Genomic DNA, 27,466 nt, shown 5'->3' on the forward strand with positions numbered 1-27,466 from the left:
TTAAATTGGAGAAAAATGATTCTTGCCCAAGAAAGTTCTCTAATGGAACCTTCGCTGCCTGTCCATGGCTTGCCTTACTAAGAAGAGGAGCGGGTAAACCTGAAAGCATTTGCGAATTAATTACCTTATAGAGACACTCCTGCTCTGTGTAAAGGGCACATTTTGGTCAGTTGATTTTTCATAAAATTTGATTTGGAACATGGATTCTTACTGAAATTGGGATAGAGATACTAATTCTTACCTAATGTGTTTTCTTGTGTGTGTCCATTTTTTATTTATTAGATAAAGCCCAGGAAGTGGAGGCTGAACTTTTGGAAAGCCATCAAGAAGAGACAAATCAGTTATATAAAAAAATTGCAGAGAAAGAAGATGATCTAAAAAGAACAGCCAAAAGATACGAAGAAATCCTTGATGTACCTTATTTTCTCTATTTTGAAATTTAGCTGTAAGAGATTTCATGGTAGTGCTAAAGAAGACTGGGCTTGGGCTGTCAGATTTCCTGTTTTGTGTGTGTGTTTAATGTAGAGGTTTTTGTTTGTTTGTTTGTTTTTGGTTCAGTATTACCCAAATTAGCATTTCTAAACTGTATGCAGATTTATAAGGAGTCTGATTGATTTCTGCCAAGATTGTAGTTCCTAATCAGATTCTGCTAACCAGGCAATGCATGTTTCAGTGTGGCTACTTAGCTTGGTTGAGATCTTTCCGGGGGAGTGGGGGACGGCAGTTAACTTTATTTCATCCCTATCCAATTTATATGGTTTTGGTTGGTCTCAAGGGATGAAAAAGATGGGGAGGAAAAAGGAGTGCATCAAGCCAGATCTTTTATATTTAGTGGAAGAATGTTTCAATGTACTTATTCCACTAATGGTGGATTATCATTGTTATTTTTTGTTTGTGAAGATAAGCCACAAGTGCTAGTGACTATTTTGAACTCGAGAACATTTTCAAATGTAAAACAATGTAAATTATTATTTTTTGGGTTCCAGATTCTTTAGTTACTCCAAGCCTTATTTCACTGTGTGGTAAGAACCATTTGATGATTAAAAATGCATAAATCAGAGAATCATGTCTCAGCTGACTATGGCAGCAGTAGAAGTCTCAGCCAGGAATAGATTCTAATAATTTTAAATGTAATTGAAAAGGCTGGAATTCCAGGGTATGAAACATGCATACAAATGCTACCTTTTTATACTTTTTGAGCTTTAGATCTCCTTATGAAAAGATTTGAATAATTTCACTTTTTCTTATACTTCCATAGAGCACATATGTGTTAAGTTTTAAAAAATACCATTGTTTCTTGACTGCTTAACTATAATTAATTGCATCTGTTTTCTTTGGTACTCATCCATATCACTTCACTTATAGTGTGCTTTTTGTCATACATACATACATACATATATGTGTAGAGGTGTTAATGTATCTGTACTCTCCCTAGATTATAAGCATCTTGTGGACAGGGATTTTGTTATTCATCTCTAGTCTTGAGGACCTAGCCAAATGCTTGGCTCATACTAGACAGTTGGTAAATTTGAAGGAGGTGACACATGGCAGGGCAGGGAAGAATTTATTTGGGAAGAGAGGTAGTGACCCCTCAAAGGAGGAATTGAGTATGCACAAGTAAAGGAGTTTACCTAATTGCTTAGTCCCAACCTCAGAGTAATTTCCCTGGGAAAAAGTAGCTCCTAAAGCTGTATTGGCTACAAAACTAGTTTCTTTTTGACAGTGATTGTATTTTAGTGCTTTGGCTTTGGCATAGTAACTAGTCTTTAAAACATAATTTCCATTTATGTGCATAAATATTCAATCTAGCTAGTTTTTCTTGTTTTTACTTCAGAGCAAGCAGTACTGTTTTTCCTCCCTTCAAAAAGACTAGAAAGTTTTTACAAAGGAAATTACAGAACTGTTTCTTAAATTAGAAATAACACATTAAGGATTCTTTTTTAATTCTTAGGGGGCTTGCTTTAGATCGATATCCCACAACTGTCAAATGAAAGGTTTTACATAACTAATTGTCATATTAAAATCTGGGCCTAACTGAATAAGTAGCTAAGAGATAATCCTTTCAAACAAGGCTAAGCTACATTGACAAAGGCATCCACACAGGATATGTGATGGTAAAATAAAAAGAGAAAACTGCCTGGCCAGTACGGGCAATCTTGGTTCGACTCCCACTCAGGGCACATGCCCCGTTTGCAGGCTTGATCTCCAGTAGGAGGCGTGCAGGAGGTAGCCAATCAATGACTCTCTCATCATTGATGTTTCTCTCTTTCCCTCTCCCTTCCTCTCTCTGAAATCAATGAAGACATATTAAAAAAGAAAACCAAGACTGCGGGCAGTTGTGTATTTACAATTTCTGGTTAATGGCGTTGTAGGGGTGGTGGCTAGGTTAAATTGTGCCTTAGTGGAGATTGCAAAGGAGATCCTTGCTTTGCTTATGTTGAGAGAAGGGGTTCATTCTTTTTCAGGTGGTCTAAATTCATGACAAGTGATATTTAAAATTAGATTTTCCATGTGTCCTGAGGTGGTTTGTTGCCTTATTTTATGCCATGGGGCCTATCTGATTTTGTTTGCTTTTGGGACTGTTCCTTGGTTCTGGCAAAGTCAACACCTGTTAAGTCAGATACCTGTTTACGGTGGTTTTTCCTGTTTCGATCCTGACTCAGCAGACACTTGTCCTGTCTTTATTACTTGGAAATTTGATGAATATTCCAATTCCAAATTTTTTTTAGCACAGATGCTGACTCAGACAGGTTTAGGTGTTTGTTTGTCCTACAGAGGTAGTTTTCTCTATACTGTGCTGTCTCTCTAGGCTCTTTTTGATATGTTTATTAACTTTTTTTTTAATTCTAAAGGCTCGTGAAGAGGAAATGACTGCAAAAGTAATGGACCTGCAGACTCAACTTGAGGAGCTGCAGAAGAAATATCAGCAGGAAGAAAACTCTGGCAGTGATAAAGTGAGAGAAACTGGACTTCGCATCACACGTTTCTTGAAAACATTGTCATTTCCATTCTTTGACTTGCTTACTAACACATACCTACCTCATTCCATCCTAACAAAAACCTTGCCTTTATTTTATAGACAGTGAAACTAAGGTTCAAAGAGGTTAAATAAAATGTTCAGACTCACACAATCAATGTTGTATTGGGTATTTAAACCCAATCTGGAGACTTCAAAGCCTAGACATTTCTGTTATACTGTGTCTCAACCTTTTCTGTGGAGAGAACAGCAGAGGAAAGTGAACTGCACAGCCCTGAGGCATAGCCAAAAGGGTCCATGGAAAGTATGATAATTTTAGATTTTTATATTTTTGTGTTAAAAATTCATGTGAATTTTATATGCTACTCTATAACATAGCCTTATTTGTAGTCACATAGAAATGTCTTTAATTATATGTCATTAAGAAAAACAGTCCCTGCCCTGGCTGGTGGCACAGTTGGGTGGAGCGTCATCCCGTACACCAGAAAGATGGCAGGTTCCACTTCTGGTCAGGGCACATACCTAGGTTGTGGGTTCGATCCCCTGTCGAGGCATGTACGGGAGGCAACAGATTGATGTGTGTTTTTCACATTGATGTTTCTCTTTTTAAAAATTAATAAAAACATATCCTTGGGTGAGGATTAAAACAAAACAACTCCTATTTTTCTCTTTAGTTAATGGGTCAGATGCAAATGTAATAGGATTATTTTGAAAAATGACTGAATTCAGAGCGATCTGGCACTGTATATCAAGGCATTTTTATAATCTCAATTTTTTCTTCTTCTTTTTAATCTTCACCTGAGGAAATGCTTAGAGAGAGAGAAAGAAAGAGAGAGAAAGAAACATCAGTCTGCTGCCTCACACATGTGAATTGGGCCGGAAACCTAGACATGCACCCTGACCGAGAATCGAATCAGCAGTCTTTCAGTGCTCAGAAAAATGCTCAACCAACTCAGCCACTGTGGCTGAGCAATCCTAGCCTTTAAGTAAAATTGATGCTATGAAAGATAGGCCATGTTTACCCTGTGGCTTCCTGCCCCACTGTGCACCTCAACAAGTACACACAGGCCATGTGGGACCCAGTTTGAGAATCTGTTTGTGCAGCTTTCATTTTTATTTCTTGTGTTTACCAATGTTTGTGTATATTTACACTATAATAGTTTGTATAGCAAAATAGACCAGGTTTAAAAACAAATATTTTAAATTGTCTCATTTCAAATCTGACCACTCTCTTAAGACTGTATCACTGAATTCTTATTTTCTTATAATTTCTTATTACTCCATTTTAATGCTTCTTAAAAATTTTATAATATGCACTCATTTTTTTCTTTTCCACTTTCAGGTAACAATTATGGAGCTACAGGTAAGACTAAATCTTCATTGAATTTGACTAGAGGTAGTGCATTTTCAGGAGCATTCTGTGTTTTAAGTTAAAACATAAAGAGACCGTTTTAAGTTTTAAAAATTCCCGAGTAGTAAAGTATCCAGACAGTGATGAAACCCATATGCATTTCAGATCTGACTTTTTGTTCTTTCAGACACAACTAGCACAGAAGACCAGTCTGATCAGTGATTCAAAGTTGAAAGAGCAGGAGTTCAGAGAACAGGTACAGGTCTAATTGGTGCCTTTTATTTTAACTACCTTCCTTAATTTATATTAGTATGTACTTGGATCTCTTTTAACTAGTTAAAAAAGAACTGATTTAATAGTTGGCTTTGCAATTTTGTTTTACATTTATAGAGGGCATCTCTCTGAATTTGTGATTACATATATTTAAACAAGAACATTTGCATCTTATTTCTAATGCTTAACATTTTGGATAACAGTTTATGTTTGTTTAATTTATAATAACTTAAGTTCTAAAAATTATTTTTGCTTTTATCAGAGGGAAAACACATTGGCATCAGTCTTTACTATTTTTTTCTAGTGGTTAAATTATCTTGACTTAATATGATTTGTCCACTTGTTATCCAGTAATTTGAGTTAAATAGGACCATGTGTGTATACCTAGAAGGATGCACAGGCATAAAAACACTAGTATATGTGTATCTGTGGTGCATGATTTTTAGTAGTCTTTTTCCAAATTGGAGGAATGGTGAGTCAGGTCAGCAGGCCAAGTGTGAAGGCTAAATATCCAGGGATATTCCAGTTTTCTTAAAATTCAAACATAGAAAAATTAACCATTTGAAACATTTTTAAAAGCACATGATTCATTGACAGTTTATTCACGATGCATTATCTAGTTCCAGAACATTTCATCACCCCAAAAGGAAACCCTATATTCATTGAGCAGTCACTCTTCATACCTTTTCCCCTAGCCCCTGGCAGCAACTAATGTGCTTTTTGGGTCTGTGGGTTTGTTCTCAGTATTTAATATAAATGGAATCGTATAATACATGGACTTTTGTTTTTGGGCTTCTTTCATTTAGTATGATGTTTTTAAGGTTCATCCATGTTGTAGCACATATCAGTATTGCATTCCTTTTTATGGCTGAGTAATATTCTGTTGTATGGATATACCACATTTTCTTTATCCATTCATCAGTTGATGGACATTTGGGTTATTTCCACCTTTGGGCTATTGTGAATAGTGCTGCAAGGAACATTATATACCATTTTTGTTTGAATGCCTGTTTCCAATTCTTTGGGATACATTCCCAGGCATGAAATTGCCAGATCATATGGTAATTATATGGTTAACTTTTTGAGAAACCATCAAACTATTTTACATAGTGTCACCATTTTATATTCCCACCAACAAACTATAAGGATTCTAGTTTCTCCACATTGTCACCAATAAGCTTTTTTATTATAGCCCTCCTATTATGAAGTGGTATCTTGTTATGGTTTTCATTGGCATTTTTCTAATAGTAATGATACTGAGCATCTTTTCAACTGCTTGTATATTTTCTTTCAAGCAATGTCTATTCAAGTCCTTAGCTCATTTTTCAGTTGGGTTATTTGTTTTGTTGTTGAGGTTTAAGTATTCTTAATATATTCTGGATACAATCCCTAATCAGATACTGATCTGCAAATATTTTCTCCCATTTTGTAGATTGTCTTTTCACTTAATTGATGAGGTCTATAGAAGCACAGAAGTTTTACTTTTATCAAAGTCCAATTTATATATTTTTTCTTTTGTGCTTTTGGTGTCACATCTAAGAAGCCATTTGTATTCTATTTGCCTATATGCTGTTTTCAGCATTAAAAAATCTAGTGGCTATATTAGTTCTTTTTTTTTTTTTTTTTTTTTTTTTTTTACATATAGTCTCCATGTGAATTCTATGATATGATTTAAATATGCAGATGTAAAGAAGGACCTTGTACCTTTTGGGACAGCATGTATGGACCTGGAGAATATTATGCTAAATGAAATAAGCCAGACAGAGAAAGACAAATATCACACGATCTCACTTATATGTGGAATCTAAAGAACATAATAAACTGATGAACAAAATAGATTCAGTGACACAGAAACAAGGAACAGACTGACGAATCTCAGAGGGAAGGCGGGGTGGGTGGATATGTGGGGAGAGATTAACCAAAGAATTTATATGCATATATGCATAACCCAGGGACACAGACAATAGTGTGGTGAAGGCCTGGGGTGGGGAGTGAGTGGGGATTGGAAGAGGTTAATGGAGAAAAAGGGGGACCTCTGTAATATTTTCAACAATAAAGATAAATTAAAAAATAAATATTTATTATTTTCTAGATTCACAATTTAGAAGACCGTTTGAAGAAATATGAAAAGAGCGTATATGCAACAACTGTGGGGACACCTTACAAAGGTAGGAATGATCCCTCTTATGATGTTATCCATGGTTATCTCTTGGTTGATTTATGGGTGATTTTTATTTTTGTCTTTGCTAATCTAGTTTTCACAACGAACTAGATTATATTTACCTTTGTGATTCACCAATAACAGCTTGTTCTAAGGAAAGAATAATAGTAATCTAAAACAAAGTTAATGCATATTTGTTGTTTAAAAATTCAAACAGTGCTACAGTGTATAAGTGAAACTACAAGTTCCCACTTTATTTCCATTCTCCAAATGGACCTACCTGACAATTTATGTATATTTTTCTAGACTCTTCTGTATGTATGCAAACATTTATCTAATCCACTACACACACTCCTACACAGTTATATATTTTACGTGCTTCTGTTTTTTCCTGTTACAATAGTGATACAATTACAAAATTTTAGGAGGCTTTAAGGAGAAAATAATTTCATAAGCATTCTTATATTCAAGTTGGGGAAGGATAATTTGGACAGATTATTCTCAATTTAAATAATGTATGCTACTTACAAAGGATTTTAAAGCTGAGCTTGGGTCTTTATGTAGTTGTTCCCTTGAGATGACCATCATTGAATGATCTCATAACAATTTTCCATTCTCAGTTTTACTACCTCACTGCATTAAGAATAGTTTTATTTTGCTAAATGTTTTATAAACCTTTCTGCTTTTTCATGGAAGGAACTAGGGCATGAAGCTAAGCCATTTTGCATTCTTTTATATTATATTTTTGAAAGCGCTTATTGCTATGAAATAACATAAGATACTACACAATTTTTAATTAAATTAGATAAGGACTTGCTTTGGATTCTTCCCAAAATGCATTTCAAAAAGAAGGGAAAACCAATTTGTAAGTTTCTTATGGCTCATTGCAGAGAAGACTGCTACAAAGATTGTTTGCCACAGCCGTCAACATGCAGCATAGAATTGTTAAATCAGTGCTCAGCAGTGCATAGAAACAGGATTGACTCTTTTTGGTAGTTTCAACTTAAGGATTTCATACATGACATTTTTTCTCAGTTTAAATTGTAAAATGATCATACATAGTTTATTTAATAACCAACACATATATAACATTAAGCACTATTATAAAATATATTATGTGTATCAGCTCATTTAATCCTCTCAACAACCCAAGTTGTCTGGTTGAATATGCACATTAATCTCTTTACCATTCTGTGTCTTTAGAGAATAAGAGTAAAATGAGCACCCACCATACAGGAAAAAGTATTAATTGTTTCTCCAGGAAAATAGCTATAAATAAGTAATTTAATGTTTAAAACAAATCAATTATTTTCTGAAAAGTGAAAAACATTGTAAACTCTTGTATTTGGTTGATCTAGAGCAGCAGTTTGCAACCTGTGTACTGTAAGAATTTTTCAAAACATGCAATACCTGACTAGTTAGTCAGGGGCACTGACCTATTTTCCCTTAGATTGTCACATAAAAAATGACTGTAGCCAACACAACAATAGCTGTCCGGTGTGAGTGAATCAAAAGTGTACCTATTTTTTTTTGTTAGATATACTTTTTGCCATGCTGCAGAATGTTAGTAATTGGTTTGTGTGTGTCCTGAGATGAAAAAGGTTGAGAATCACTGATCTAGAGGGATGAAACTCATGTATTTTTTAAGAGAAAATAGTGTTTTATCACTATTTAGTTCTTGGTACTCTATATTTGCAAAGTGTGGTTTGAGTGAATTGGGTCTTCTAAAAATACATACTTTTAAAAAATGAAGGGGGTTATGGAGGGTGGACGGGGCCTAATATATGGTGATAGAAGATAGTTTGACTTTGGGTGGTGGGCACACAGTGCAATGTACAGATCTTGTATCATAGAAATGCACACTTGAAATCTATATGATCCTATTATCCAATGTCACCCCAATAAATTTAATTAAAAATGAAGTATTCCAAACATACACATACATGAGATGTAAATATCAAGTATGAAGATTAGTTACCACCTGTGAATCTGCTGTCTAGAACATTGTAGTACCTCTGAGGCTCCTTGTGCTGCTCTTTAATCTCCTATCTCTGTTTTTTCCCAAGGGTAACCACTGGTATTATATTATAGCATAAGTACATTCCCCTAGTCTCTGGCTTCTTTACAAAACTCAATATGGGCTTTTACTGTCTAGGTATCCCCAGATCCCATTTGCCTTCCCATTAATTTTATGGTTTTATTTTCCTGTGTTCCTCTATCCCTTTAGGGATTTCCTATGATCTGAGAATGTTTTTATGCAGCATTTAGATGTTTCTTGGTAGCAGAGGGCTTTTCAGATTACCTGGTGTGCCATACTACTGGAAGTGGATGCAAGTATAGATTTCACATAATGCATAATTATGAACTTACTCAGATTAAAGTTTGTCATAGTGTGACTTCACATATCTGAACTGTATTTATTCTTTACTCTTAGATTGAAATAGAGCTTAACAGATATACTATAACTTATTATGGCAGTCTTTTTAAGATGCTGAATCAAAATATTTGAAAATTGCTATAGTGACATTAATATTTCATGCATTTTCAAGTTACTTGATTTATCTTGTGTTTCAAAAACTATTCTGAAAACTTGATTTCAACTCAGTGCTTTTTGGTTTGGAATACTAGAAAAACTAGAATACTATTCTGAGATACTAAACTCTTAATAAAAGAAAAATGATTGTTAATTTTAATTGTTGTGGAATATCTGAAGCCAACACATAATTTTTAAGATTTAAGGAATCTTTGTATTCCCTAAGTATAGTCTTTTAAAATTGTCATATCAGAAGAGGAGGAAGAGGAAAAGTGTGAGAAATAAAGCTGCTGTAATAATCCTTGTTTTCTCTTACAAGGGAGGGTACCAGTTGTAATGCTTCATGTATATACAGTACAGCACCATGCAATACAGTATAATTAATACAAGAATGATGTGTCTCTTTGTCAGTTGTTTTTTAGTTTGTCTATTTTCTAAGTAATAAGTAGCTTATCTAGTTTTGTCTTTACAGTTTTACCTGTTTTTTATTTGACAGGTGGCAATTTGTACCGTACTGATGTCTCACTCTTTGGAGAACCTACTGAGTTTGAGTATTTGCGAAAAGTGCTCTTTGAGTATATGATGGGTCGAGAGACTAAGGTATAAATCATATCTGGTGATTTTGCATGTGGCTTAATTTAAAAGGAAATGGGTCCCATTTTTAACATACATATTGATTCCGTATGCTTACTATTAACAGACCATACATGCTAATAGTAGGTGTAGGACCTGTGTCATTGCTCTTAATTCACAGAAGTTAATTGACAGATTTTGCTTATATTTATTACATTTATAAAATATTAATTTAAAAAATACTGTTGGATGATGCTAAATACTAAAACTTAAAATTTCATTAACTTAATACTTTGTGAAGCATGTGGCTATTTTTATTTTTAACTTCAGATCTTAAAGTTAGGATAACATTTCATTTTCATGGTGACTTAAGGATAGTATGGAAGTATTGGAAATGATCAAATTAAGAATGACTACTTAGGGATATTTAGAAATATTTTACATTAGGCACTGTAAGAAAATCATTCCTTCATATAAGAAATATTGATCATTTAAAATTACCACATCATATGAGTAATAATGCCTGGCTTATTTGTTTTTTAGGATGTTAAATTTATTGTAAGATCCTTGAGTGTAGAGTCTTATATTTATGTATATTCTTATTTACAGTGTTTTTAAAGAACCTTATATTGGACTTTTGGTAACTATATCTTGAATTGAATTGAATGCTTTTAGGGAAATTCATGAGTTTTCCAAACAGAACTTTCCATTTAAAGCAATTTCTTTTTCTGATATTGTTTCAAGTTTTTACCTACATGAACTTTTACATGATCTGTATACCTTGGCCAAGAATGGAATAATGAGTTTTCTAGTTTTAGAAGCAATCGGTGTTTTAATATATAGGTCGGGGGGGGGGGGGGGGTTACTGAGTCATAGGTTGCTAAGCCAGTTCAGGGATTGTTTTTTTGTTGTTGTTTTTTTAAATACATCTTTATTGATTTCAGAGAGAGGAAAGGAGAGGGAGAGAGAGATAGAAACATCAATGATGAGAGAGTCATTGATTGGCTGCGAGCCCGCAACCCGGGCATGTGCCCTGACTGGGAATCGAACCCCAATTGCCTGGATCCTAGGTCGACGCTCAACAGCTGAGCCACACCTGGCCGGGCAGGGATTGTTTTGAAATATATTTAAAAACCTAAAAAGTAAGGGCATAAGAAAATCTCTTAAAAGAATATTATGAATTTATGGATTGTAGATTCAGCTAAACACTAGGAGTTATAGGACTAGAAGTCCTTTGAGTCCTTGATATCTATAGAAATCTCATTTCATTGTATCAAATAGTTTAAAAATTAAAGTAATAACTAGTGTGATTTTGAACATGTATCACAGGAGGGATATATTAATTCACTGACTCAGTGTCTAGTTTTCTAAGAACTTTTTTTATTCAAAGAATAGCTGAAACTAATTTTCTCCTTAACTTTTTAAAACAAAGCTAATGAAATACAACTTTCTCTTATGTCTTTATTAGATAGCAGCCTATGTTTGAGGTGAGGTAGACAGTTTGTGTTGCCTTGTTATTATTTCAGGGAATGGGGAACAGGCATATCTTTAAAAAAAAAAATAGCCTCTCAGAACTTTAGTTACTTTGGTTCATATGTGAATTTAAAACTATGATCCCAGTGTTGTTGCTAAATACACTATTTAACCTTTTCTTGGTCTGTGAAATGAAGAGACTGACTGCCTCAGCCTTTTCTTTTGGAGGTTGTGACTATATGTGGGATGAAATCTCTACAGAGTCCTTCTGAAGAAAGATCCAGCACTAACATAAGGTGTATTCTGGGGCAGGCCCAGTTCAGCCAGTTCAGCTAGGTCTAAGCTTATGTTTTCAGGGCTTTTCAAGTAGTTGCAGATGTGACTTGGGAGACAGCTGAAATCCTGGGATGTCCTCAAGGCCTAGGCAGCCCCATTGAATACCTGGCTGGAGTCCACATTGAGGAGTGGTCTGTGCTGTTCATCTTCATCATACAGGGTATTTTTCTAGTTGCTAAATATGAGAAGTATATTATTCTGCATTCACATTTTAGAGGTAAATATTGAAAATTGGTAGCAGATTTTCTGTTAAATTTACTGCATATTTATTGAGCACTTACTACCTGTGGCCCTTTGTTTGTCACCAGGTGGATAGGGAGGTGAAATTTGACACCATCCCTAATTTTAAGATTACTATTTACAGATGCTACTTGACTTATGGTGGGGTTACTTCCTGATAAACCCATTGCAAGTTGAAAATATCATTGTCTAATATGCATTTAAGACACCTAACCTACTGAACATCATAGCAACGCGCTCAGAGCATTTACATTAGCCTACAGTTGGGCAAAATCATTTAACACAAAGTCTATTTTATAACAAAGTGTCGACTATTTCATGTTATTTATTATGCATATTGCTTTTGCACCGTCATAAAGTTGAAAAATTTAAGTCAAAATTTATAAGTCAGGGACTGTCTCTAGTAGGGAAGGGGAGCTGTTCTCAGTTAAGCACAATGTGATGTTGTTAAGAGAGGCATGGAGTCTTCATGTTTATTGCTAGAAGGTCAGGAAAGACGACATGGAGAAACAGGTGTGTCTACTGGTTTTAAAGGGGGGCTTAGGTTTAGATAGATGAGCTCAGATAGGAGGGAAAGCCTAGACAGAGGGTCTAAGGCAGGAAATTGAGTGTGGGTTTTGGAAGACATGTAGCCTAATCCAATTAAAACACTGGGTCTTTGAGGTGGAAGCAACTTAGCTTAGGGCTGCACAGTGTGGAGGGCCTGGAATGTTTCCAGAGTTTTACCTGGAGGTATTGGGTGGGGGTGGCCCTGGAAATTTTTGAGTAGGGGTTTGTCAAGATCAGAACTGTTTTAGACATATGTTTTGCTGATTTTCCCAATTTTTACACAATCAAGAATTTGAAATGGAGACCAGATTATGGCTTTACAATGAGCCAGATTTCTGTTGTGGCCTCTGCAATTTGACCCCATCTAGTTGTTTCTTGTCTAGCAGGATCTGTCTGTCACCCCACCTGCGTTTCTTCACCTGCCTTTGCACGGAGGGTCTCTGATTTTATGAGGCAGATGATTGTTTTAAGACCACATGTAGGACACATTCTTATAGTATGAAGTTAAATAAGCTCCCCTCTATCTTCTGTTCTTGCACTTTCTTTTTCTTGGGTTTTGATCCTTTGTGCTGTTATTGATACTAATGTTCTCCTTTCAGTAGAAATCGTTTCTCATCCTAACTTTTAATGAAGCCTCTCCCTAAAGAAAACCTTGCAACACAGGCTACTTCTAACCCAGATGGCTCATTTGAACTACCCCTTACTCCCTGGGCCTGAGGATATTGTTTGGAGAGTGGACAGTCTGATTTCTTTCCCAAGGTGTGGCAGAGAGCTGGGCTTCACATTAGAGTGTTTTCTAGCATGCCAAGGAAGACCTTGAAGTCTTTATTAGGTGATCAGCTGCAAATTCTGATGAAATTGTTGATGAATTTAGAGGTAGATTTCCCATTTCCCACTGTCTAGAAATGTGAAGACACTAGCCAAAGTTTTCTTTTGTTTTTGGTTTTTTGGGTTTTTTTGACAGACATGCTTGTGTATCCTTGTATATGTGGTTTCATAGTGAATATAAATGGACTTTTGGGCACTTTGAACTTCATAAGCTATTGAAATTAAAGAAATTCTTATAATTGTAAATTCCTGAATTTTAGATTTTTGTTATTTTCTAAAAACAGCCTTCATAGATAGTATTCCAGAAAACATTTAAAATTGCTTCAGAGTGTTAATAAAAAGAATACTGAAGTGGGTACTTCATGTTTCTCTTGCCATCTCATGCCATACTTACACTTTATTCTAGACTTCAAGTTTAGCAATACAATTTTAAAGGGTGAGGGTTTTTGTAGAATTCCTGTGGAATTCTCCAAGAACTAAGTTGTTTTAAATGGTATTTTTTTGATCATCAAAATGTCAGAGGCAGAAAATAAAAAGGAGGAGCTGAAACTAAGATCTCGCTGTGTTGGAGTTTGTGTTATTAGTTGATATCTTAGTTGATATAAGTATTAGAAGTATGTAAAGTGCCTTGCCTAGGCTCAATAGGAATTAATATAATAGGAATTTTAACAAAATTAACATAATATAATAGGAAATTAACATAATATGAATTTTTAAAATGTTAGTTTCTTTCCTTCCTGGAAATAATTATACTTTTTTTTCTAATGATGTGAGTTTCCAAAATTTTTGGTTAACTCTATTATGTCATCTTCTCCTCAGTGACCTTCTCTAGTCTGTCTCCTCCACTCCCCCCCCCCCACACACACAGTCTGTGTAGCAACAAGGAATGTTAGAGTCAGTTCTCTGGGTGATCCTCCCCTTCTCTGTAGGAATCCTCAGGAGAGCACTAGCGCCTGAATGTGTATGTAAGCTCTAAACGTGTTGTCCTACTTATTTCATAAGTGGTATCTTCTTTCCTCTCTGTCTCCCTCAAAACATCTCATCTTGATACAAAATAGGGAATTTCAGCCTTTGAGGAGAATTTTCCACGAGCTTATGGGTGACAGTCTGACTTACGGTATATTTATTTAGATCTGCACAATTTATTATCTTGTTTTGCAAGCCACCATGTGTAATTGTTTGATCCGTCATGTTTTCTACCAAACAAAACATCTTGTGTTTATTTAAAATGTAATTTGTATTTCTATTAGGTTGATGTGCTGCATGTCTTAAAAATACCAACTGAGCATGTTCATGTTCATGCAGTAGCCCATGTTTATGAGATATATGATGTGATTTAGTTAAAGCTGAACTTGGGAGTATCTAATTCTGATTATTTAGAGCATATGTTTTGGCAATTCATCACTTACTAGATAGATTTATACAAATAAAAAGCCTTATAAAATGAATAATAAAGTTTCATCTTAAGATAAAGGGCCAAGAGCATTAGAACTTTATATAGCTTCATGCTATTGTAAATGCATTTTCTTAAAGTAAAATCAACCAGACATTATGAGGAGTCCTTTTAAATGAAGTTCTAGTGTTGGCTGTGATTTCCTTGAGTGATACCTTCACATCATACTTCTTTGGTTGTGGCTTCCATTGAGCGCACTAAAGAATCTCACCAGCAGAACATGTCAGAATGGGTCAAGACTTCTGCTCTAATGTCCATTAGTCATCGTCTCTTGTTTTTCTTATAGACCATGGCAAAAGTTATAACCACTGTACTGAAGTTCCCTGATGATCAGACTCAGAAAATTTTGGAAAGAGAAGATGCTCGACTAATGGTAAGCTTGCAAAGTAGGTTACTGATAGAAGATGACTTTGTCTTATCTATTTACATTCTGTCTCATTTACAAAGCCTTTGAGTTGGTAAAAGAAATTTAAAATTTTTATTTTTATTATACTGTAGCCTGATAAATGAGAGTAAAGCCACAGTAAGAAAGTTTAATATAGGGCAGATATGAATTTTTAGTAATTGATCTTCTATTGACTTTGTTTTGGCTTTGCTTTCACACTGATCCTTTGTTCTGCGTCAAGTTCTTGATTAGTCCTTGCCCTGGACCAGCCTTGTATTTCAGTTAATGTTTCTCATGTCTCTCCCTTTGGTTGGAATTTTTAAAATCTCCTCTGAATTAATAAAATCATCAGAACCTTTCAGCATTGTTAGGTACAAATGGTTTCTATTCCAGCGGAGGCTTATTTTTCCCTTTGTATAGTCTCAGTACAGCATGCAAGGTGGATTCAGGAAACAACTGCATATAAAACCGATGCACAGTGAAAGATACTGCACCTGTAAAATATGGATTTGTTGTTTTGAAAGTAGTTTTGACTCTTGATTTTTTTTTAGAATTATATAATAAGTGATCATTGTCAAAACACATTGTAAATAATTCAGAAACATTACGCAGAAAGGGAGGTCTTCATGATCTCCAGCCTCCCAGGTATTTCCACCATGCCAAGGTCATCTTTGTTAGTAGTGTGGTGACTGTCCCAGGGTTGTCTAAGCTTTATTAATATATTGATAATTATTCCTTCATCACTTAATTATTTTATAAAAATGAGAGTAGGCAACAGCTTGCTTTTTTTCACCTATATTTTTATATTATGCCTCCTCATTATGAATAGATCTACCTCAGACTTTTTAATGGCTAACTGTATGATTATATGGATGTCCTACAGTTTAGTTCACCAATTTCCTATTCATGGACACTCAGGTGGTTTCCAGTTTCTCAGTACTTACAAGCCTAGACACCGGGGAACGTCCATATACATATATTTTGCAGGTTTTCCAATAGGATGTTAACCTCATTGTGTTGTGTGTGTTGCAAATATTATTTTCTAGTTTGCCTTTTGATTTTACTGCTTTTTACTAACTTTATATTAAATATAAAAAAATAAAGTGATACTTCTGAGGTTGGTCACATTATCCAAGAATAGACTCAGATTTTATAAACTTGCACCTATTTTTGCTGATGCTGTTTTAAAGCAAACCAGGGAGCTAATTAATAATCTTGGGTTATGACCATCTTAAAACAGGACATAGAATTTATTTAAAAAGGTTGCTGTATCAAAACTGTGTTTGAAGTTGGGTCCCTTTGACTGGAAATGTTGGGTGTGTCCTCATTCCTGATGTACCATTGAATTACAGGAGAACCACTCAGTGATAAACTTGACATGTATTAGGAGTGACAGTTTGACACAGGTAGACTGTGGTCATGTTCATCAGCATTTTCCTGTTTCGATGGTCAACTGAGATTATGTAAATCTAATTTGAATGTGTTCATTAATGGAATTATGAAAGAAATCTTTTTATAAAGCAAATAATCATATATACTAATTAATCTAGCATATAAGTATGTACTTAAAATGGGAAGTACATCTTTAATTATGTTGTTTAAATTTTTAAATTAAAGTTACAAGTAAAAATCTCAGCTACCTAGTGTTATATTTACTCAGGATAGGAGGGAGGTATTACAGATTTCTTATACTTTGCTTATACCTCCTTGATTTGGGGAGATTAGAGAAAAATTTAAGTACAATCTGTTCAATCCTTTGAAGTACATATACACATATAATCTTTGTGTTATACTAAGTCTTAAAACTAACCCAATAAGCTTTTTTTCTTCCTGGCTTTGTAGTACACTTCACCTCGCAGTGGTATCTTCTGAGTAACCATCAGTCTGTGCTTAGTTAGCATGTGGTGAGTGAAGAATCATGTCTGTGTCTTCTGTGCAAAAATCATGTGTGTTGCATGATATTAACCATTTCGCTGGAATTCTTTTGCTTTTTTGTTTAATGAACATATGATTTTGCTATGGGTTAATATAAGTATTTTCCATTAATTGTTTTATAGATTAATAATATATAGATTAATAATCACCACTACCAATGAGATGATATAATTTTAGGAAATTTTAGTCCTTTAAATAGTACTTGGAAGTTTCAGAATTGCTCTTTGAAATTTTGTTTAAAAATCAAAAAAAAAATTATGTATTTTATATTCCTTTCAATTTTTTGCTTCCTAAGAATGTGCTTTGAAGTCAATAAAGATTGTGAGAGAGAGATGAAAAATCATTTTCTAGGTAAAAGTGAAGTGATATGTTTCACAAATCCAGAATTTAAAATATTGTAAAAGCCTACTTGGAGTCAAGGCTAGTCTGAAATATTGAAAACTAGTAAAGCTGATTTAAAAATAAATGCAGTTTTTATTATTTCCTAAGATCATACAGTTTAACCAAATAACACATTTGTCCTGTGGAGACCCTTAGGCAGCCAGCTTTAATTGAAGGTGGCTGTTTCTAATTACCGTGTTACTACAGTGAAGTGGAGGCATCTAAAATACTTCGAAGCAGTTGACTGTCTTTACTACTTAAACACCCCTCCAATCACCTCCATGTATTATTAATGCTATTAGCTTGATTTAGCACCCCCTAAAAATTTAGGGTATATTTTTACCTGTTACTGCTAGAATTTTCAGAAATCACAAATAACCTGGATCACAATTAATAGAGCTTAATTATAATTAAAGATTTTCTGTGATTGTTAATTTGGCTGGTATTCAGCTAACAGTATCAAGGTTTAAAATGCCAATATACAGCATTTTTATTATTTATTATTATTTTTTTTATTTTTAAACATATATCTTTATTGATTTCAGAGAGAGGAAAGGAGAGGGAGAGAGAGAGATAGAAACATCAATGATGAGAGAGTCATTGATTGAGCCCGCAGCCCGGGCATGTGTCCTGACCGGGAATCGAACCCTGATCGCCTGGATCTTAGGTCAACGCTCAACCCCTGAGCCACACCCGGCTGGGCTATACAGCATTTTTAAAAACCATTTAACTTTAAAAATCCTTTATGCCTACATTTGTCTCATTTTGATTTTAATATATATCAATTAACTTGTCTAGAATTGTCTTTAGTCATGTAAATCCCATATCAAACTCAGTAAATCTTAAATTTTCCTTTTAATAATATATAGCATTATACTTGCTATATTATTGCATTTAAATACTGTCATTAATCACTGGAAATGATTACTGTGTCACATTTCTATTGATTGATTGATTGTCTCCTCAACTTTTAGTTTGAAAAATTTCAAACATAAGATTTGCAAAAATAGTACAATAAACACTTATATACCCTCACCTATATTCACCAATTATTAGCATTTTGCCAAATTTTTTCACTTGCTCTCACACTCTCTCCATGTGTATTTTCCTTCTGTAACATTTGACAGTTGTTAGCAAACATAAACGACATACTTTAGCAAATATTTTTAAGAACAAGGGCTTTTTCTATATATTGATAATACAATAATCACTCTCAGGAAATTTGATGGTAACATAATACTGTTGTCTTGTATATAGTAAATACTTATGTTTTCCCAGTTTTCCAAATAATGTCTTTCATATTTTAAATTCCAGGATCCATTCAAAGATTGCACATTGCAGTTTGTTGTCATGGTTTTCTAGTCTCTCCCTTAAACAGAAAACTTCTCCCAGCCTTTTTGTCTTTCATGACATTGACATTTGTTATCGGTCGTGCATGAATTTCTTCCCCTGACAGCTCAAGCTAAGGTTTTGAAATAATAGCTGACATGGGAATGTAAATGTAAGAGAAGGTTTTTTTCTTATCTTGTCTAGCTTTCTAGGGCCAACATGATCATTGAGCTAGTTTCATAAGTCATATGCTATTTGAAGTACATCATAAGTAGTGGATTCTATTGTTCATTTACAAATTGGAAAGACTTAAACTTTCCCTTTCCACTAAAGGTATATGAAAGTTTGTTGCTATTACTTAATCTTACTCGGTAATTTATTTTTATGGCATTTTTTTAAACCTCGTGCTTGACCTTATACTTGAGATTTTACAAATCCTGTTTGTCAGGATTGCTGACTCCTGGGCAGATCATTCCAAGGACAGTATTTTTAGAAGATTTCCATAGGATTTAATCCTTAGAACAGTTCTACTTCAGTCCCCAGGCCAAAGAATAAAATTTAATTTTAACTTGAAACAACTGATGTCCCAAAAAGCTGGCTTTAGGGGTGTTTTTCTCTGTCTTCCTTTTTCTTTCCCAGTCATGGCTCCGGCCTTCATCCTGAAGAGACAGGGGAGCCATGTTGGCGGCGTTGGAAGGCTGCACGCTGCTGCTCTTCAAGAAAAGCTGTTCCGGGCTCTTCATGCAGCCAGAAGACCGGGACAAGGCCGGCATCGGCCTGCGTTTATATCGCAGGCGGCCTTAAAATAGGCGGTACCCGTGGGGAATGGTGATAGTTGCTGCTTCTCTTTGTTGTTGGGAAGAGTTTTATGTTGTTTAAAATTTTTAAATAACTTAATCTGATTTATGGGCTCACTTAATGTTCCTTTCTTCCATTCTGTTTGTCCCTTTTAAAAGAATGGCTTACCTTTTCTATTTATTTTTAGAGTGATTTTTAAAAAAGACTTGTGCAATACATTTTGAGGTGAAACTTAGTGGATTTTTTCTGATCAATTAGAGCATTGCATTGACTATTTTATCCAGATTGATTTGTTGAATATTTACTAAAGACTAGTTCTTTAAGTTATGACACATGAGAAATCCAAACTGCAGTACCTCATTGTTTACTTAGCTTTTGTACTTATATTTTTCAGAGGAAAAAATACTACTGTAAATTGTAAATAGTCAATACATAACTATTGTATGCACACCTGTGACTGTTGGCAATGTCATCTCGAAAGAGCAGATAAATAAAGTTTATTTACTGTATAAAAACTGCTGATTGTGTTTTCTTTTTAAAAATATATATTTTATTGATTTTAGAGAGAGGAAGAGAGGGGGAGAGAGAGAGAAACATTAGAGATGAGATTCATTCATCGGCTGCCTCCTGCATAACCCCTGCTAGGGATCGAGCCCACAACCCAGGCATGTGCCCTGACCAGGAATCGAACTGAGATCTTCTGGATCACAGGTCGATGCGCAGCTGCTGAGCCATGCCAACTGGGCTGATTGTGCTTTTTTTCTATGTTGAAATCTATTTCAGTATAGTTAAGAATTTATTTTCTGTCTGGGTGAATATAATGAATTATTTGTCAAGATGAGTATTTGGAAAGATTTTTTTATGTTCACAATTAACATGACCACGTTAGAAGTATGGAAAGAAGACCTACCTCGTGGTATGCTCTAGGGTTCCGCCAGCGTGGAGGCACCTTCTCTACCTGGAGTAGACCATACTTTGATTCTTTTTAACCTTGGCAAGAGAGAAATTTCTGGTCACCAAGAGATGGGAACTGTTCAGAGGGTTTCACACACTATATTTTAGCAAATACAGTGTTCAGTATCTAGGTATTATCTAACCTCTGCCTCAGGGTGGAATCTCAGTTCCCAGCCAGCCTGGCCCTTAGCATTGCTGATGCATCATATTGTGATAAAGAGTGGGGGGCTCTGGGAGGAGAATCACCAAGGGTCTTCCTCTAGCCCACAGCTGACTGCTCTGAGGGCTACTCGCCCAGCAAGGGAAGGGGGTCTTCTTTCCCGTTTCTTCCCCTTCCTCCCTCCTTTTTAAATCAAGGTTTTTTTAAAAGTAGCAAAATTTTGTCCCACTGAAGAATTCCTGACAACAGACATATGACTTCCTACCCTTTTTATATCTTTTCCTAGGGTAGATTGTAAACTCTTAGTGAAATCCATATACAGCTTCCAACAGCTTCTCCCTAACTCATTTCTTGAGACAAGTGTATCAAAGAGTAGGGGGGTCAGCAGACTTTTTCTAAAGGGCCAGATAGTAAACATTTTCGGTTTTATAGGCCATACAGTTTCTGTCACAACCTCTCACCTCTATCACTATAGTACAAAAACAGTTACAGATAATGATACATAAATGAATGAGCATAGCTGTGTTCCAATAAAACTTTATTTATAAAAGCAGGTGGCAGGCTGGATTTGGCCGGGTTGGTTTGACAACCCCCGAGAAAGTACACAAGCTGGATTTTTTTTTTAAGCCTTCACCCGAGGATATTTTTTCCATTGCTTTTCAGAGAGAGAGGGAAACATCGATGTGAGAGACACGTAGGCTGGTTGCCGAGCCTGCAACTGAGGTCAGTGCCCTTGGCCAGAATAGACCTTGGGACAGTTCACGAGCCAATGCTCTAACCACTGAGCCAAACCAGACAGGGCGCACAAGCTGGATTTTAAACACGGAGTGGGGGGAGGAGTGAACAAGAGTTGCTCATTTCCTCCGTGTAGTCATGATTAAGAATAGCGGTGTCATTCTCTCCTCGTTAATTGTTCCAGCAAGAAGGCCAGAGCCTTATATTGTGCTCAGTGTCTGGGGCTTTTTCTTGGTGATCCCCTGTAACTGTTCCTGATTGGTGCCTGGGAAATGACCAAATTATTCCACCAATACTTACAGGACACGCTTGCATCAAAGATTATAGTCTGCTGAATATCTTGCCTTCCTCTCTCTGATTATTACTTGCAGACAGAGAAACTGAGGTTTGTGATGGCCAAGGGTGGGCCCCAGGCCACACAGAGAGCTGTGATCCCTGCGCTTAGATCCGGACCCCGAGTCTCTGAACCAAGGCTCTCTCCAGGACCTCGTGACCGAAGCACACAAAAAGGTTGATGTAGTGTTTGTTGCCAAGAAACAAACCTTTCATTTAAAGATGTTACTTTAGCAAGTTTTTGGTGACCAGAATTAATTTTTTAGTCACTTTGTTCAAGTCAGAGGCATGTGAATTCTGTGTCTTAGTCCATTTGGGCAGCTGTAACAAAAATACCATCAACTGGGTGGCTTATAAACAACAAACATTTAGTTCTCTCTGTTCTGGGGACTGAGGAGTCCAAGATCAAGGTGCCAGCCGATTCGGTGTCTGGTGAGGGCCCTCTTCCTGGTTCAAAGACAGCTGTCTTTTCGACGTTACTTCACATGGTCGAAGGGGCGAAGGAGCTTTCACGGTCCTTTTTATAAGGACCTGATCCCATTCATGAGGGCTCCAGCCACATGACCTAATCACCTCCCGAAACGCCCCACCTCCTAATACCATCACCTCGGGGGGTAGGTTCTAACATTAATTTTTGGAGGAATGAAAATTAAGCATTCCTAAATTAAAGGACTGGAACCTCACAATATTTTCTGATGTATAAGTGTGTGCTTTTATTGCAAAAATTCATTGGCTACAAAAACTGCCGGTAGAGTGAGGCACACAGGTTATACGGGTGGTCATGCCTTTTCCTTGCAGCAGGGCCCAGAGGCAGGGATGGCTCAGTCACAGCTGCTTCACCCTTCACAGCGAACAGGAGCCAGAAGGCTGTAGGCTAAAGGGCTGTGTTTAGACTGAACTTTCTTCTTTACCTCTAACAAACAAGCAGAAAAGACCTTTGTTTTTGTTTTCTTTCTGATTCTGAAAGAAATGTGTTCTCATTGTAGGTGATTTGCAGGATATATATTTAAAAAAAATCCTCCAGAATCCTCCACCAAGAAATTACCACTGTCTATAGAACTGTACACTTGAAACCTATATCATCTTAACCAATGTCACCCCAATAAATTCAATAAAAATTTTTAAAGATTAAAAAAAATTACCACTGTTACTTTGGTGCATTTAATCATGGAATATTTTTCTAATGTGTGAATGGATGTGTGTGTGTGTGTGTGTGTGTGTGTGTGTGTGTGGTGTGCATGCCTACTGCCTACATTTATATGTCTGTATTGCGGGCCATCAAAATTCCCTTGAAACTTTTTAATTGCTGCATAATATTTTATCCTGTGGATATGCCATCATTTATCCCCTCTCTCTACTGTTGAACATTTAGGTCATGTGTAATTAGTCCCTTTCATTCAGGACCCCATGATGATTTTACTGTCCACATTGTCCACACTCCTGAAAATGCAATCCGGGACCAACCTGCCTTTCTCTCAGCTGCCGTTGGGGCCAAACAAGTGGACACATTTTAGATTGCTGTGTGCCCGGTTTGCCTGGCACCACTGCCCCTAACATTCCAAAGATGTGATGCGTGGGTGAACATTCCGAGCCAGTACACTCCTGGAACACTACATTTCAAAACTGGGCTTCACCCAAATTTGAAAGTGTCAAAGACAAATTGAAATAGCTGTGCCCAAAGCATACTTTCCACGGACAGGGCGGGCGGGTGCAGCAGCAACCGCATTCCTTCCGTCCCCCTTGTAATAACAGTTTCCTCCTGCCTTTATTTGGGGTCCTCTTGAGTTGGGTTTTGTTGATGTTACATTCTTCAAAAATGTTCAAACACCACATATATGTGAACATCACCTCAATGACAGTAAATAATGCAGCCACTTAAAAATGGACTCTAAAGACCTCTTGAAATCAGCCAGATATGCAGCTATGGGTACATCGCTTCTACTTTTCCAATTGCTCGCTCCCCTGCAGCAGGAAGACCTCTTGGTTGCCCCACACCCGGGTAAAGCTGCCCCCCCTTTTTAAATTCTCACCGGAGGATGTTTTTTTATTGATTTTTTTTTTTAGAGAGAGAGGAAAGGAGAGAGTGAGAGAAACATCAAGCAGTTGCCTCTTGTATGCACCCCGACTGGGGATTGAACCTGCAACCTAGGTATGTGCCATGACCTGGAATCGAACCCACAACCCTTTGGTGTGTGGGATGATGCTCCAATCAACTGAGCCACCCGGTCAGGGCTGCCTTCCCCTCTTAGTTATTTATTTTTTATAGTAACATTTTCTTCTTTTTTAAATATGTTTTTATTGATTTCAGAGAGCGAAAGGGACAGGAAGAGAGAGAGAAACATCAATGATCGCCTGCCCCTGCACGCCCCCTACTGGGGAATCGAGCCCGCGACCCGGGCATGTGCCCTGACTGAGCATTGAACCCTGGCCTCCTGGTTCACGGGTCGATGCTCAACCACTGTAGCCACGCTGGGCGGGCCTGCCTACCCCTTTTAAATGGGGAACATTCAGTGTGTTTCCCTGTCCATTCCGTGGGAGTGGGTAGGACAGATAATTGGTCTTTTGAATTCGCAGCACTCCCAGAGAAGGAGTCGATGTGGTGTGGATCTTGAGATCCTGGCCGTGATCCTGGCTGTAACCAGGAGCCTCACAGAAAACCGCCTGAGCCAACACAGGTGCCCAACTGCTGCCGGAAGTAGGCAAAGAGGTAGACTCACAGGACAGACAGGCAGAGTGTGAGGACGGGCATTGCCGATCAGGGTGGCCTCACCTTGGGGCGGCCTCACCAGTCTGCCCTCCTGCCCACTCGCTGCCTTGCCTTGAGAGTGGGGTTCCCTTTTCCTCTCTGGCTCTCAGAGGCACCCACCTGGGTGGTGGGGCCATCCTGCAGGTTCCATGAGGATCTCGGGCAGGCTAAGCTCTAGCTCTGCAGGCCAGAGCTAACCGTTCTCTGGGTGCTGGCCTGAAGGGGAGCTCAGGAGAGAGCCCCTCCTTCAACCTTGGCTCCATGTCTGTTGGAGAAGCCTCAGGATGTTCTGGGCCTGAAACCTGCATTGCCATCAGGTGTTCTGTTTGACCTGGAAGTCACCACCGTCCTGCATTTCCCTGGGACAATCAGGGCCTGTCCAGCTCTGCCCTGGGTCTTCAAGGTCACCGGCTGTGTGTATACCCAGGAGTCCTCCTGCCAGCATTCAATGAGAAGGGACAGCCTCACCTCGGTCCTGTCTGTGTTGACCTGAATTGGATTTGCAGCCCTAACCACTGGGTCTGACCTTCTTGGCCCTTTCCTTTTGCCAGGCTCTGCTCAGTCTCACACTGCTCCTCTGTCCTGACCCTTGATAATATCTCTCCGGGCTGCTAACCCCAATTCTGGCTTCCAGGGCTCCTGACCATCACCCCCAGCTGTCCCAGGGGATTATCCTGCGTGGTCAGAACCTGGCCTCTGGATCCTGCCCCATGGCAGGCTGCTAAGCGAGGCTCCTGGGGAGGGAATGAATGAATGGGCTCTGGGAGCCTGGCCTGTGCGCTTAGGTATAAAACTGGGAACTTAGGCCCGCACTTCCTGCATCAACCCAGGAGCCACTGAAGACTGTCCACACGTTAACCAGAAGCAGAAACTCTCCACCCTCTGCCTGGGAAAGCAGGAGCTGGCTCTCTGAGGAGCGCAGATAGCAGGGGAAGGAACCTAAGCACCACTCTGGAGCCCATCGAACCCCAGCATTAGCAAACGAGAAGCTGCCCCGCAGGGATGCCTGCTGGGGCTCCCATAGGAAATCACCCCGTCTTAAGCTAGAGGAAGGGTTCCAAGAGGAAACGAACCCCTGAGAGAGCAGCAGAAGACACACATGCCACTGTATCCTGAGAGAGGGATGGGAAATCACCTGGAAGAGACTCATGCGGGTGCTCGGAGGAGGCACAGGGGTCCTGGAAACGAGGAGGAGGGGCACCTCGCTGAGCCTTGCAAGCTGACACCTGCCCGAGGCCCAAGAAGAGCAGGAGGGAGCTGCTGGAGTCTGGGGAGGCGTCCAAGGCAGAGGGACAGCAAAGCTCGGAGGTAAGGAGCGGCCAGGGTTGTGTGTGAAACCACAGCAAGTGGGAGCTGCTGGCAGAGAAGGTGTGAGGCAGGTGCGGGAGGTGAGGCTAGAGGCAAACGGGGCCGGTGAGGAAGGCCACACGCTCCTCGCTGATTTCCGAGACGTCATCCTGAACGGCAACAAGAGAAGTTCAACATAAGCCTTGGATGCTTTCAGCTCAAAGCCGTTTATCTCCTTCCTTGAAAGTCGAGGGTCAGTTTAGCTGCCAGGAATCTTGTAACAGCAGCTCTTGCCAGTGTGGACTCTGAAAAATGAAATGCACAAGGGATGTTCCATTGCTCAAGCCAAATGCGACGCGCAGGGTAACCCAGGCCTCTCGGGGGGCGAGGGGGGAGAGGAGCCCTCTGAAGTCGTTTGTTTTCTGGAGCTATGTGCACCCCATCGCTTGCTCCCTGGGCCCAGGAGAATGAGGTTGCAGCCAGCTGGCCTTTGTCACCAAGGCCCACAGTCTAAACAGCTTCAAAGGCAAGGACACAGACCAGATCCCAGACTCCCTGGCCCATTGCTCAGCTCTCACTGGGATCCATTTGTGGGTCCCACTCTCGAGATGGGAGGTCTGTCCAAGGTCCAGCTGGAGGTGGGGATGACTGTAACTGAGACAACTGATGACTGCAGAATGATCAGAGGGAAGGAGGGTGTCGTTTGTGCCGTTCAAGAGCATATATACAGGGCGTCCCCTGGGTATACACGCTTTGAACAGTTATTAATGCCAATGGGTTAAATCTGAAAAGAAGAAGCACCAATTGCGCTCTCAGCTGTTAAAGTGTGTATACATTTTTGGGGGGACACCCTATACTCTTTCTCCCTTTCCCCACTTTGGATTGTGGGACGATGGTTGAGGTGCCACTCCCTGCCTCACTTCCACCCCGGCTTCCCCAGCATCTCCCAGGTGGACTCAGCCTCTGCCCCTGGAGGGTGATGTGAGGCCAGTCCCTGAAATGGGGCTTCTGTGTGGGAGGCCCAGGGACGGTGGGATGCGGAGAATGGCTGGAAGCCCATGTGGCCTGTGATTCTCCTAGAATGCTGGAAGGGATGCCGCTGTCCCTTTCTGCACCATGGCAGACTAACTATCAGCGCTTGTCTCAGTTATCTATTGCGACAATCATGCTGCGTAACAAACCACCCAGAACCCAGTGGCTTCAAACAAGCATCTCTTCAGCTCAAGAGCGAGCGCCTGTGGGTCAGTGATGGAGGCTGGACCATCCTGGTCCTTGGTGAGGCTCCCTCGCATGACCTGGGGGTTGGCGGGCTGTCGGCGTGGGGCTCAGCTGCAGAAACTTGGCTCTGTCCCGTGTCTCTGTCATCTTCCAGCAGGCTGGCCAGTCACGTGCTCGTGGTGAAGGTGCAGATGCCAGGGCAGAAATGGCAACCTGCAAGCACTTTCTGAAGCTTCTGCTCCTGTCAGAACCTGGGCCAAAGTCAGCACTCAGGGCCAGGGAAATTCACACCATCTCTTGATAGGAGCATCAGTAAGTCACCCGAGAAGGGTGTGAATTCACCGAGGTAGAGAAGATTTGGGGCCCTTTGTGTAAACAATTTACCGTGACAGTTCTCAACTCGGTACTCCACAGCCACTGCCAATCAGTCGAGTGCACACATGACATCAAACCTGTTT

At 38.6% G+C, this 27,466-nt stretch overlaps 1 protein-coding gene across 8 annotated transcripts in view; it reads left to right on the plus strand.

The window, feature by feature from the left end:
* GOLGA4 (golgin A4) overlaps window positions 1–20,086 on the plus strand; it is a 78,776-nt gene extending 58,690 nt beyond the window's left edge. For 7 of the 8 annotated variants that reach the window (XM_081160153.1, XM_081160150.1, XM_081160151.1 and 4 more), the window contains 9 exons: window positions 283–413; window positions 2,853–2,954; window positions 4,320–4,340; window positions 4,516–4,584; window positions 6,694–6,769; window positions 9,792–9,895; window positions 15,034–15,120; window positions 16,975–17,036; window positions 19,417–20,085. In XM_081160153.1, coding sequence (XP_081016279.1) covers window positions 283–413; window positions 2,853–2,954; window positions 4,320–4,340; window positions 4,516–4,584; window positions 6,694–6,769; window positions 9,792–9,895; window positions 15,034–15,120; window positions 16,975–17,004 — 620 coding nt within the window. In that variant the 3' untranslated portion in view covers window positions 17,005–17,036; window positions 19,417–20,085. Of the gene's footprint in view, window positions 1–282; window positions 414–2,852; window positions 2,955–4,319; window positions 4,341–4,515; window positions 4,585–6,693; window positions 6,770–9,791; window positions 9,896–15,033; window positions 15,121–16,974; window positions 17,037–19,416 lie in introns of all 8 variants that reach the window. The other variant, XM_081160149.1, reaches the window with a different exon arrangement.
* Window positions 20,087–27,466: the final 7,380 nt, after the last annotated feature.

This window comes from Miniopterus schreibersii (assembly GCF_964146895.1).
Source record: "Miniopterus schreibersii genome assembly, chromosome: 15".
NCBI lineage: Eukaryota > Metazoa > Chordata > Mammalia > Chiroptera > Miniopteridae > Miniopterus > Miniopterus schreibersii.